Source organism: Ranitomeya imitator, chromosome 2, assembly GCF_032444005.1.
Source record: "Ranitomeya imitator isolate aRanImi1 chromosome 2, aRanImi1.pri, whole genome shotgun sequence".
NCBI classification, from domain to species: Eukaryota; Metazoa; Chordata; class Amphibia; order Anura; family Dendrobatidae; genus Ranitomeya; species Ranitomeya imitator.
The window spans coordinates 825,647,463-825,662,076 of NC_091283.1; the positions used below are offsets into that span (position 1 = coordinate 825,647,463).

Genomic DNA, 14,614 nt, shown 5'->3' on the forward strand with positions numbered 1-14,614 from the left:
GGTAAGTAGGAAGCAAAACACAGCGCCGGCACGGGGGAATCGCTACTTGTTACGGGCCTAATGGTCTTTGTTCAGCTGCCTGATAATTGTCAAGCCAGTGAATAGCTTAATCTCAGAAAGACATTTTTTCGACTACTTTTTCCGCTTCTAATGGTCTTATAATCTTCCTCCGTGCGGGATTTGCTCAGATAAAGGCCCACTTGACGTTTTCCTTGTACAACATCACGGCCATTTGTTCCATTTTTCAAATAGTAACTAGGAATGAAAACCATAGAATGTGGAGGTCAAATTCAGAAATGGTTCTTTTTGTATGGGGCTTTATGTAGAAGTTTTCAGAGAGATGGACAATTTTTTTATAGTCTATTCAGCTTTTAGTTCATGGAGAGAGATGGAGTAAAAGATTGAACGATCGGTGGACGAAGCTGTAGGAATAATCGCAAGGTGGCCCATCAGCTCAATGGTCAAGGCCTTGAAACCGGACAAAGGCAACATCTGCATGGAATTGTTAGGAGCTGTCGACTAGATATTAGTGTAAGAAAAAGGGATCTTAAAGCAAAAAAGAGCAAATACTTACTTAACGAGCACCCACCATTGCCTGTGTCCCATGTGGTCCCCTTAATTCAAATTTTGGGGAAGATATGTTGTTGTTGCCGATCAGCGACCAATGATTCCAAGCTGGAACAAACAGTTCCGACTCTATCTTTTGGTTCTCACAGATTGTCACAACTGCAGACAATTGCAGTAGTGTTAGGGAGGAGATAAACGGCCATATAACTCGTACGGGGATCACAATGCAATGCTTGGACTGGCCATCAGCTCTACCTATCTGAGCGTGAAAGCTACATAGAAAAACATGCTATCACACTCGGGTGGGGAGAGCTGACAACCAATCCCTGCATCTTCCATTAGGCTTACCAAGTGAGGTGGAACCTCTAAGCATAAGGTCTGAGTGGGCATACGGAGAGCAGGCGTTGATGAAGAAAGCAGAAAGGCACGTGGTCAGTGAGGACTAGGTGCAGTCAGGAATCTCAGAAGCAGCAGGTTGGATGAAGTGGGACCCAGTGGGGAAGGAAGCACTTAAAAACATATAAAGCACAGATGGAGCACATCAAACATAAGACTAGGGTCTCAATACCAAGAAATCAGTGTGTCTATAAATGGCCCTTAAATAGGTCTAGGGAGAAGATGTAATTGATCCTCGCAGGCAACTTACGAAACCTGATGGTTTGGTAACTTACGAAACAGTGGTTTGGTAGAGCAGTACACTCCCTGACAGAAGTTATGTCGCTTATCCATGTTATGTAAATAAAAGCTTATAACCTGACATTAAATTCATCCATTGGTTGTATAAATTATTCTTTTGAAAGCTGAAAATAAATTGGCATCAATGCAGAAATATTGATCAGTTAATGGGCACAGAATGGTCAGATTTTGGCAAGTCAAAAGTTTTGTCTCCTGGTCATATAATGCACCCAATCCTAGTTTACATCCTCACCTGTTCTCAGTAAATGATCGGTTAATTAGTGTAGGTGTATAAAAAGAAACCCAGCACCCCAGACCTTCACTGGAACTGCAACTTGAGCTCTGACAACATGCCAAAAATCCACCCTGCAACCAAAGCCTGGATTATCAAGAGGCTGAACACCAAATCCACTGCAGAGGTGGCTGACACCTTTAATGTGTCTCAGCATCAAGTACAAAGAATTAAAAAAAGATCTGAAGAGACTGGAGATGTGTTTGACAAGCCCAGGTCTGGCAGACCCGCAAGACAACTGCTCAGGAGGAACGTTTGTTGGTTAGAAAATCCAAAGCAAGCCCCTCTTCCACTACAGCAGAGCTCCAACAGGCCTGGTCACCTCAAGTCCCTGTGTCAAGTAGAACAGTTTGTAGGATTCTGTCTCGAAATGGCCTCCATGGTCGAATCAGTGCCCAGAAGCCAGCACTAAACAAAATGCAAATAAAAAAAGTGTGGCATTTGCAAAGTCCCACAGCCTGCTAAACAGATGGACGCTGGAAAATGGCAGAAGGTGGATTTCTCTGATGAATCTTCAGTAGAATTATATCACAACTGCCGCAAATACTGCAAGAGACCTACTGGAGCCCGTATGGATCCAAAATACACTCAGAAAACAGTTACATTTGGTGGTGGAAAGATCATGGTCTGGGGTTACATTCAGTATGGGGGTGGGCGAAACATTTGCAAGGTGAAAGGCAATATCAATAGCCTAAAATATCAAGAAGTATTAGCTACCTCTTATATTCCAAATCATAATAGGAGTCAATTTCTGCAGCAGGATGGTGCTCCATCTCATACATCCATCGCTACAACAAAGTTCCTCCAGGCAAAAGAGATCAAGGTGCTCAAGGACTGGCCAGCCCGGTCACCAGACATGAACATCATTGAGCATGTTTGGGGTAGGATGAAAGAGGAAGCTTGGAAGACAAAACCAAAGAATCTAGATGCACTCTGGGAGGCATGTAAGACGGCATTCTCTGCTATTCCTGATGACTTCATTAATAAATTGTGTGAATCATTGTTGAACTGCATGGATGCAGTCCTTCAAGCTCATGGAAGTCACACAAAATATTAAATATGACTCTAATAGCACCACAACTTCATTCACCAATGTTATGCCACATATATTTGTATTTTAAGTTAATTATTTGTTTGAATATCACAATACTTTCTGTGGGCGTCAAAACTTTTGTCTTGCCAAAATCTGACCATTCTGTGTCCATTAACTGATCAATATTTCTGCATTGATGCCAATTTATTTTCTTAACCTAAACCACATTTCGCAGGGTTTCAAAAGAATAATTTATACAACCAATGGATGAAGTTAATGTCAGGTTATAAGCTTTTATTTACATAACATGGATAAGCGACATAACTTCTGTCAGGGAGTGTAGGGTTCTTTTTTGTTTTAAGACCCCTTTAGGTCCATTTTTAATAAATCAATTGAGCAATCACTTTACTTGATGTCCTCTTTAATCCACCTCTGCCTTTGGAGCATCAGAGATAGGGGTATTATTAGCTAGGGCAGGGGTATAAATATTTGGTCTGTTAAGGGGTAACATTTGGGCTTTATTGAATTTACGATCCAAAAGCCATAAGAAGATACCGGTGTTTAACATTTCACATTACTACTGAGAGGACTCGTTAGAGATTTATCATTAAGGCCCAAAACCCTCAGGATATGTCTCTGTCTGTAGGAAAAATGTAAAACCAGCGGTAACATGAGAAACCTGATAATAGGGAGAGTCTAATATGAGTCCATGATTGAGTAAAATGGCATAGGTCCTAGGGATGTAGGCTATTAAAGGCATTATCTGCTGAGGACATTACCTTTATGTTTGAATCCTGGCCTGATAATAAACAGATGGGAGGCTGTGTTACTGCTGGCATCACCAGTGATCAGCTCTAATGCTTGCGGAACCTGAGGATCAGGTGTTTAATTAAACTACAGTGCCCCCACAGGAGAAATAAAGCATTACAAAAAGGCCAGAAGTGCAAGAAATGTACTTATTTTTTGGCAAACTATAATCTTTCTTAATAGCATTTCCATTTTTACTCACACAGTAGTAGAAAACCACTTCAAAGAGGTTTTAAGCACATCATTCAGTGCACATTACATATTGTGTTTTGCGAGCATATGTGTTCTCACTTTCTGAACTGCTTAGGATTAGAGCTCCAAACATAATATAACACAGGACTACCTAGGCCTCGGCAATCTTCCTCCTGTGGAATGCCATCAGAATGCACAATGCTGTTCTTCTGGATCTGCGCTCCTTTAGGTGAAGGGGAGGATGGCCGCATATAATATTACTTCCCCGAAAATGTAATCATCCCACAGCAAACAAAATAAAAAAAATCTCCATAATATTGGTATGAGTCTGCTCCTTTCATATTAAATTGCAAATCACACCATTATTTCTGGAGATGTACAGTACGCAGGTGTGAGATTTGTCTTCTTCAAGTGGGTGATGACAAGGAAATAGGCTGTCAGAACGTCTGGCTTGTTATTTGTATTACTAGATGGTGGCCCGATTCTAACGCATCGGGTATTCTAGAATATGCATGTCCACGTAGTATATTGCCCAGTCACATAGTATATTGCCCAGTCACATAGTATATTGCCCAGTCACGTAGTTTATTGCCCAGTCACGTAGTATATTGCCCAGTCACGTAGTATATTGCCCAGTCACATAGTATATTGCCCAGTCACGTAGTATATTGCCCAGTCACATAGTATATTGCCCAGTCACGTAGTATATTGCCCAGCCACGTAGTTTATTGCCCAGTCACGTAGTATATTGCCCAGTCACATAGTATATTGCCCAGTCACATAGTATATTGCCCAGCCACGTAGTATATTGCCCAGCCACGTAGTATATTGCCCAGTCATGTAGTATATTGCCCAGTCACGTAGTATATTGCCCAGTCACGTAGTATATTGCCCAGCCACGTAGTTTATTGCCCAGTCACATAGTATATTGCCCAGTCACATAGTATATTGCCCAGCCACGTAGTATATTGCCCAGCCACGTAGTTTATTGCCCAGTCACGTAGTATATTGCCCAGTCACGTAGTATATTGCCCAGTCACGTAGTATATTGCACAGCCCACGTAGTATATTGCCCAGCCACATAGTATATTGCTCAGTCACATAGTATATTGCCCAGCCACGTAGTATATTGCCCAGCCACGTAGTATATTGCCCAGCCACGTAGTATATTGCCCAGCCACGTAGTATATTGCCCAGCCACGTAGTATATTGCCCAGCTATGTAGTATATTGCCCAGTCACGTAGTATATTGCCCAGCTACGTAGTATATTGCCCAGCTACGTAGTATATTGCCCAGCTACGTAGTATATTGCCCAGCTACGTAGTATATTGCCCAGCTACGTAGTATAGCAGGTTTTTGTTTATTATTTTTAACATTAAATTTTTTTTACTATTGATGCCGCATAGGCAGCATCAATAGTAAAAGTTTGGGGACACACAGGGTTAATAGCGGCGGTAATGGAGTGCGTTACCCGCGGAATAACGTGATCCATTACCGCCGGCATTAGCCCTGTATGAGCGGTGACTGGAGCGGAGTATGCGGGCGCCGGGCACTGACTGTGGGGAGTAAGGAGCGGCCATTTTCTTCCGGACTGTGCCTGTCGCTGATTGGTCGTGGCTGTTTTGCCGCAACCAATCAACCAATTTTTACTCACGTATTTATGTTTCTAAAAATTCATGAAGAGTTTTACACAGAATACCATAACACTATCCTAGAGACATTTTGGGTTCCCAGAAGACTTGGAAATCTTTACAAAAGCCTCTCAATACTTCCCGAAAAGCAGCGGTTTCGTCAGGACTCTTGTACCTAACAACAGGATGCTTTGTGTACAGAAAGATCCCTGACATCCAGAGGGCAGAAACATGGATATAAAAGGGTCATGATATCTAAAAAGAGAGTATAATTGTACAAAAATTCCAGCAATGTGCCACACTACTTGGTTCTTGCTCATAAGCACTTTCGTAAGAGTTGACAAGTAGGTTACCTCTGGACTCAAGCACTGACGTACAAAATCACTTTGTCCACACTTCCTTTTGGACATTCTCTTTCTCTGTTCTGTTTTGAGGAGGAGACAAATGGAATCTACTATATAATTGTCTAATGGTCACTTCCGTCTGTCTGTCCTTCTGTCACGGTTATTCATTCACTGATTGGTCTCACCAGCTGCCTGTCATGGCTGCCGCGACCAATCAGCGATGGGCACAGTCTGGAAGAAAATGGCAGCTCCTTACTCCCTGCAGTCAGTGCCTGGCGCCCGCTCCTTACTCCCCTCCAGTCACCGCTAACACAGGGTTAATGCCGGCGGTAATGGACCGCGTCATGCCGCGGGTAACGCACTCCGTTACCGCCGCTATTAACCCTGTGTGTCCCCAACTTTTTACTATTGACGCTGCCTATGCGGCATCAATAGTAAAAAATGTAATGTTAAAAATAATTTAAAAAAAAAAACCTGCTATACTCACCCTCTATAGTCGCTCGCTCCAGCCACCATCTTCCGTTGCAGGTTCCGGTGGCAAAGATGGTATGGCAGAAGGACCTGCCATGACGTCACGGTCATACGTCATACCAACCCTGGGACCGGAAGCTGCCGTGGACTACAAGGGGCCCTCGGAAAGGTGAGTATATGTTTATTTTTTATTTTTTAACCTGTGACAAACCTGGCTGGGCAATATACTACATAGCTGGGCAATATACTACGTAGCTGGGCAATATACTACGTCACTGGGCAATATATTACGTAACTGGGCAATATACTACGTGACTGGCCAATATACTACGTGGCCCTGTGCTGTATACTACGTCGCTGTGCAATATACTACGTGGCTCTGTGCTGTATACTACGTCACTGGGTAATATACTACGTAACTGGGCAATATACTACGTGGCTGTGCAATATACTACGTCACTAGGCAATATACTACGTAACTGGGCAATATACTACGTGGCTGGGCAATATACTACGTGGTTGGGCAATATACTACGTAACTGGGCAATATACTATGTGGCTGCTCAATATACTACGTCACTAGGCAATATACTACGTAACTGGGCAATATACTACGTGGCTGGGCAATATACTACGTGGTTGGGCCATATACTATGTGGCTGGGCAATATACTACGTGGCTGGGCAATATACTACGTGGCTGGGCAATATACTACGTCACTGGGCAATATACTACGTGGTTGGGCAATATACTCCGTGGCTGGGCAATATACTACGTGGTTGGGCAATATACTATGTAACTGGGCAATATACTACGTGTCTGGGCAATATACTACGTCACTGGGCAATATACTACGTAGCTGGGCAATATACTACGTCACTGGGCAATATACTACGTAGCTGGGCAATATACTTCGTGTCTGGGCAATATACTACGTGGTTGGGCCATATACTATGTGGCTGGGCAATATACTATGTGACTGGGCAATATACTATGTGGCTGGGCAATATACTATGTGGCTGGGCAATATACTACGTCACTGGGCAATATACTACGTGGTTGGGCAATATACTCCGTGGCTGGGCAATATACTACGTGGTTGGGCCATATACTATGTGGCTGGGCAATATACTATGTGACTGGGCAATATACTATGTGGCTGGGCAATATACTACGTGGCTGGGCAATATACTACGTCACTGGGCAATATACTACGTGGTTGGGCAATATACTCCGTGGCTGGGCAATATACTACATGGTTGGGCAATATACTATGTAACTGGGCAATATACTACGTGTCTGGGCAATATGCTACGTCACTGGGCAATATACTACGTAACTGGGCAATATACTACGTCACTGGGCAATATACTACGTAGCTGGGCAATATACTACGTGTCTGGGCAATATACTACGTGGCTGGACAATATACTACGTGACTGTGCAATATACTACGTGGCTGGGCAATATACTACGTCACTGTGCAATATACTACGTGACTAGGCAATATACTATGTGGCTGGGCAATATACTACGTGTCTGGGCAATATACTACGTGGCTGGACAATATACTACGTGACTGTGCAATATACTACGTGGCTGGGCAATATACTACGTCACTGCAATATACTACATGACTGGGCAATATACTACGTGGCTGGGCAATATACTACGTGGGCTGTGCAATATACTACATGGACATGCATATTCTAGAATACCAGATGCATTAGAATCGGGCCACCATCTAGTAATTACATAATAACTGATGCAAATGGAAGCAGAGGGGCCCCATTGATTATTATGGGGTCAGTCTGGGTTTCGCTATGTGTCAGGATTAAGAGCTGAAGAAGAAATTCTCCATGATGAGTATTTTCTTCTGTTCTAAAACGGACACATAATGGAAATCAGACAGTCCTCATAATAATCTATGGTGTCCCCCTCCTCTGCTAATTGTATCATTTATGCAACAGATCCATTTCTAACATCAGGGGAGCAGCGACCGCCATCGCAGAAGTATCAAACGTGACCAGTTTCATGTTGGTAGGGGCCCACCGACTTAAGCTGAAACTTCAACTGAATGTGCGTCCTAAGGGCAGTCTCAAATGTCCAGATAATTCCGCTACCGGAAAAATCGGTACCAGAATTATCCGTGTCCGTGTGTCCGTGTGCTTACGTTGAACATCAGTGTGGCACATGTGCGGCAGCCGTGTGCCGACTGAGGACCACACGGACCGTGCAGGAGACAGCGCTAGAGTTAAGCGCTGTCCCCTGCGTGCGGTGCTGAAGCCGGTATTCATCCCTTCTTCCCAGCAGCGTTTACTGGAAAGAAGAAGTGAATAATCTTTTTTTTAATTTATTTTTGTTTTTAAAATAAAGTTGCCGGTAATCTGCCCCCTCCCACCCCCTGTGCGCCCCCCCGCTGGCATTAAAATACTTACCCAGCTCCCTCGGCGCTTACATCCTCTCAGCGTCGCTGCTTGTCCTGTATGAGCGGTCACATGGTGCCGCTTATTACAGTAATGAATATGCGGCTCCACCCCTATGGGAGGTGGAGCCGCATATTCATCACTGTAATGTGCTTTTTGAAGATTGGTCTGGAGATCATGTGGGCAACGCCATGAAGAGGCCTTCACGATGGAATGTTACATCGGTTCTACTCCCGGGATTATGGTGTTGGCTAGCACAATATACGGCAGATGGACTCCTCTAGTCTTCATTCATGTATTCATGTTAGGACCCATGGAAGCACGGTAGCGCGAAACGGCCATCGTCCGTTTGCAGTTCACGTTCTCCCTTGTTTCCCTGCCAATGACGCATATTGGGTACAGCCGGGACCAGCTGCTTCGAAAGCATCACCAAACCAGGGATTCAAGCTTCAGGAGGCTAATTTGCATATTCCAGGTGCCTTCTGGGAGAAGCGAAGTCTCCCTAAGCTAGAAGATCGTTGGGTACAGCCGGGACCAGCTGCTTCGAAAGCATCACCAAACCGAATTTTTGCCTGTAGGACATTATTGCAAGAGAGCTTGGCTGAGTAGATTACACAAGAAGGAAAACACACAGCAAGTCAGCAGGATCTAGGAGCAACATGGCAGATGTGACAACCTACATGGTGAGCTGCAGCATGTGCTACATGTTCACAGATCGACCAGAAGAAGAATTAAATTTCACCTGTCAGAAGTGTAGACTAGTGGCTCTTTTAGAAGAAAAGGTGCGGGGTCTGGAAGAAAGAATAGCAACTTTGAAACTCATCAAAGAGAATGAAGACTTTCTAGACAGAACAGAAGCATCTCTACTGGTCACAGAAGGTGCAAAAAGTGTCAGAGAACCTCCAAAAGCAGATGAGTGGAAGCATGTGACCAAAAGAAGCAAGAAGACCATGGAGAAATCACCAACCACACAACTGAAGAACCGATATCAAATCTTTGTAGAGGATGAAGATGGCACACCTAAGAATGAAGCAATACCAGCAAGCAAAAAAGAAAAGGGCACACAGCAACAAGTGACAGCAAAAAGTACAGCCAAGAAGCAACGAAGAGTGGTGGTGGTGGGAGACTCACTACTGAGAGGCACAGAAGCAGCCATCTGCAGACCGGACATAACTGCAAGAGAAGTATGCTGCCTTCCAGGTGCGATGATCAAGGATGTGACCGATAGGATACCAAAGCTCTTCAGCTCCAAGGACGTCCACCCATTTCTTCTGATACATGTTGGCACCAATGACACGGCAAGGAAGGACCTACCGACAATCTGCAAGGACTTTGAAGAGTTGGGGAAGAAAGTAAAGGAACTGGATGCACAGGTAGTTTTTTCTTCTATCCTTCCAGTAGACGGGCATGGCACCAGGAGATGGAACAGGATCCTTGATGCAAACAACTGGCTAAGACGATGGTGCAGACAACAAGGATTTGGATTCCTGGACCACGGTGTGAATTACTGGTATGATGGACTCCTCGCCAGAGACGGACTACACCTCAACAAACCTGGGAAACACACATTCGCCAGAAGACTCGCTACACTCATCAGGAGGGCGTTAAACTAGAAGAAGAGGGGACGGGAAGAAAAACATTAGACTCGAACAAAGACGACCCAGGAAAACATACTCAGAAGGGAGGTAAGAACATTTCTAAAACAATCCACAGTGAGGAGATTGGAACAAAACAAAATCCTCTAAACTGCATGCTCGCAAACGCCAGAAGCCTGACAAACAAGATGGAAGAACTAGAAGCAGAAATATCTACAGGTAACTTTGACATAGTGGGAATAACCGAGACATGGTTAGATGAAAGCTATGACTGGGCAGTTAACTTACAGGGTTACAGTCTGTTTAGAAAGGATCGTAAAAATCGGAGAGGAGGAGGGGTTTGTCTCTATGTAAAGTCTTGTCTAAAGTCCACTTTAAGGGAGGATATTAGCGAAGGGAATGAGGATGTCGAGTCCATATGGGTTGAAATTCATGGAGGGAAAAATGGTAACAAAATTCTCATTGGGGTCTGTTACAAACCCCCAAATATAACAGAAAGCATGGAAAGTCTACTTCTAAAGCAGATAGATGAAGCTGCAACCCATAATGAGGTCCTGGTTATGGGGGACTTTAACTACCCGGATATTAACTGGGAAACAGAAACCTGTGAAACCCATAAAGGCAACAGGTTTCTGCTAATAACCAAGAAAAATTATCTTTCACAATTGGTGCAGAATCCAACCAGAGGAGCAGCACTTTTAGACCTAATACTATCTAATAGACCTGACAGAATAACAAATCTGCAGGTGGTTGGGCATTTAGGAAATAGCGACCACAATATTGTGCAGTTTCACCTGTCTTTCACTAGGGGGACTTGTCAGGGAGTCACAAAAACATTGAACTTTAGGAAGGCAAAGTTTGAACAGCTTAGAGATGCCCTTAATCTGGTAGACTGGGACAATATCCTCAGAAATGAGAATACAGATAATAAATGGGAAATGTTTAAGAACATCCTAAATAGGCAGTGTAAGCGGTTTATACCTTGTGGGAATAAAAGGACTAGAAATAGGAAAAACCCAATGTGGCTAAACAAAGAAGTAAGACAGGCAATTAACAGTAAAAAGAAAGCATTTGCACTATTAAAGCAGGATGGCACCATTGAAGCTCTAAAAAACTATAGGGAGAAAAATACTTTATCTAAAAAACTAATTAAAGCTGCCAAAAAGGAAACAGAGAAGCACATTGCTAAGGAGAGTAAAACTAATCCCAAACTGTTCTTCAACTATATCAATAGTAAAAGAATAAAAACTGAAAATGTAGGCCCCTTAAAAAATAGTGAGGAAAGAATGGTTGTAGATGACGAGGAAAAAGCTAACATATTAAACACCTTCTTCTCCACGGTATTCACGGTGGAAAATGAAATGCTAGGTGAAATCCCAAGAAACAATGAAAACCCTATATTAAGGGTCACCAATCTAACCCAAGAAGAGGTGCGAAACCGGCTAAATAAGATTAAAATAGATAAATCTCCGGGTCCGGATGGCATACACCCACGAGTACTAAGAGAACTAAGTAATGTAATAGATAAACCATTATTTCTTATTTTTAGGGACTCTATAGAGACAGGGTCTGTTCCGCAGGATTGGCGCATAGCAAATGTGGTGCCAATATTCAAAAAGGGCTCTAAAAGTGAACCTGGAAATTATAGGCCAGTAAGTCTAACCTCTATTGTTGGTAAAATATTTGAAGGGTTTCTGAGGGATGTTATTCTGGATTATCTCAATGAGAATAACTGTTTAACTCCATATCAGCATGGGTTTATGAGAAATCGCTCCTGTCAAACCAATCTAATCAGTTTTTATGAAGAGGTAAGCTATAGACTGGACCACGGTGAGTCATTGGACGTGGTATATCTCGATTTTTCCAAAGCGTTTGATACCGTGCCGCACAAGAGGTTGGTACACAAAATGAGAATGCTTGGTCTGGGGGAAAATGTGTGTAAATGGGTTAGTAACTGGCTTAGTGATAGAAAGCAGAGGGTGGTTATAAATGGTATAGTCTCTAACTGGGTCGCTGTGACCAGTGGGGTACCGCAGGGGTCAGTATTGGGACCTGTTCTCTTCAACATATTCATTAATGATCTGGTAGAAGGTTTACACAGTAAAATATCGATATTTGCAGATGATACAAAACTATGTAAAGCAGTTAATACAAGAGAAGATAGTATTCTGCTACAGATGGATCTGGATAAGTTGGAAACTTGGGCTGAAAGGTGGCAGATGAGGTTTAACAATGATAAATGTAAGGTTATACACATGGGAAGAGGGAATCAATATCACCATTACACACTGAACGGGAAACCACTGGGTAAATCTGACAGGGAGAAGGACTTGGGGATCCTAGTTAATGATAAACTTACCTGGAGCAGCCAGTGCCAGGCAGCAGCTGCCAAGGCAAACAGGATCATGGGGTGCATTAAAAGAGGTCTGGATACACATGATGAGAGCATTATACTGCCTCTGTACAAATCCCTAGTTAGACCGCACATGGAGTACTGTGTCCAGTTTTGGGCACCGGTGCTCAGGAAGGATATAATGGAACTAGAGAGAGTACAAAGGAGGGCAACAAAATTAATAAAGGGGATGGGAGAACTACAATACCCAGATAGATTAGCGAAATTAGGATTATTTAGTCTAGAAAAAAGACGACTGAGGGGCGATCTAATAACCATGTATAAGTATATAAGGGGACAATACAAATATCTCGCTGAGGATCTGTTTATACCAAGGAAGGTGACGGGCACAAGGGGGCATTCTTTGCGTCTGGAGGAGAGAAGGTTTTTCCACCAACATAGAAGAGGATTCTTTACTGTTAGGGCAGTGAGAATCTGGAATTGCTTGCCTGAGGAGGTGGTGATGGCGAACTCAGTCGAGGGGTTCAAGAGAGGCCTGGATGTCTTCCTGGAGCAGAACAATATTGTATCATACAATTATTAGGTTCTGTAGAAGGACGTAGATCTGGGTATTTATTATGATGGAATATAGGCTGAACTGGATGGACAAATGTCTTTTTTCGGCCTTACTAACTATGTTACTATGTTACTATGTTACTATATGTCATAATAAAGGATTGGAATTTTATGGACGGTGAGTGCTCTTCATTCTTTTCTTTTGTCTCTTCATTCATGTATGCTTGCAACTCGGCTTTACATTGATCTCCTGGTGGAAAAAGTGGTGCAACCATTTCTCCGAAGTATTCCGGGAACAGTTTTTCAACACGACAAGGCCAGGCTGCATGTTGTTTGTGCTACTGCGAGCAGCCTGTGTGGCCTAAATGTTTATTTTTTGGGACTATCTAAGACAAGGAATGATGACAAGGTGTCTCCAAGGGACAATTGCTTCTGTCCAATGTAGAAATCATCTGACTTAAAAGATTGCAATATCATTAATACTATATGTAGATGCACAGAAGGTAGCACTGGGCTCCTATCTTCAAAGAGGAGGTGGGGGTTGTAATACCAGCTGATTTCAAAGGGTCCTTAGAAGCACTTTTACTTTTGGAATTATTTTTTTTTTGTAAATCAAACTTAATACTGTTTTTGGCAATGATTAATCACTGCAAAAGCCCCTCGGCATGTTCTGTCCACAATAGTCCTCAGTCTTCACCTGATGCTGGACCAGTTCGCGTCAGGTTCCTGTAATTTGCCAAATTTCTAGCAAAAAATATTCCTACTTTTTTTTTTTTACTGTAGCTAATAATTTTCATGCTGCGGTTCTATTTACTGCGCAGGTGCAATAATTGTGATGGACTTTAAAACCCATAATAATGTCCAAAGTAAAGTAATCAATGAAAAATTCCAGAAATATTTTTTTCTTAAGTGTTGAATTTAAAATTTAATTTGAGCGAAGAGAAATCAAACGACACATTCTTGATTCCTCGTGGATTAGAGATGGCTGAAGGCTCATTGACCTGTTGAATGTAGGACTGATAAGATGCTGTGACGGACGAGGTATACACAGTTCTTTTGTTTCTAATTTTAATTTGTAAGATCCTCCTGATTACCCGGAGGTCTCCTGGAGTAACATCTGAGTCATTACATTAACGATGGGCCTTTTAATAAGAGATAATTGTGAGCTCTTATATCTCTCTTCTATCTTTAAACAGGATATTGCTACTCAGAAGTTCTCTATGCCGTCTCCAATCCGCACGGTGATTGCCGCTGACTTCGATAATGATCAGGAGCTGGAAGTCTTTTTTAATAATATCGCCTACAGGGGCTCTTCAGCAAATCGTATGTTCAGGTAAAACCACAGAATGTGTTATATATTCAACCACATGAAACATCAGCATAATATCCCTATATATATATATATATATATATATATATATATATATATATATATATATATATATAGTGGGGCAAAAAAGTATTTAGTCAGTCAGCAATAGTGCAAGTTCCACCACTTAAAAAGATGAGAGGCGTCTGTAATTTACATCATAGGTAGACCTCAACTATGGGAGACAAACTGAGAAAAAAAAATCCAGAAAATCACATTGTCTGTTTTTTTATCATTTTATTTGCATATTATGGTGGAAAATAAGTATTTGGTCAGAAACAAAATTTCATCTCAATACTTTGT

At 42.5% G+C, this 14,614-nt stretch overlaps 1 protein-coding gene across 4 annotated transcripts in view; it reads left to right on the forward strand.

Moving 5' to 3' along the window:
* CRTAC1 (cartilage acidic protein 1) overlaps positions 1 to 14,614 on the forward strand; it is a 693,808-nt gene that overhangs the window by 570,975 nt on the left and 108,219 nt on the right. For all 4 annotated transcript variants that reach the window (XM_069754016.1, XM_069754014.1, XM_069754015.1 and 1 more), the window contains exon 8: positions 14,139 to 14,275. In XM_069754016.1, coding sequence (XP_069610117.1) covers positions 14,139 to 14,275 — 137 coding nt within the window. The remainder of the gene's footprint in view (positions 1 to 14,138; positions 14,276 to 14,614) is intronic.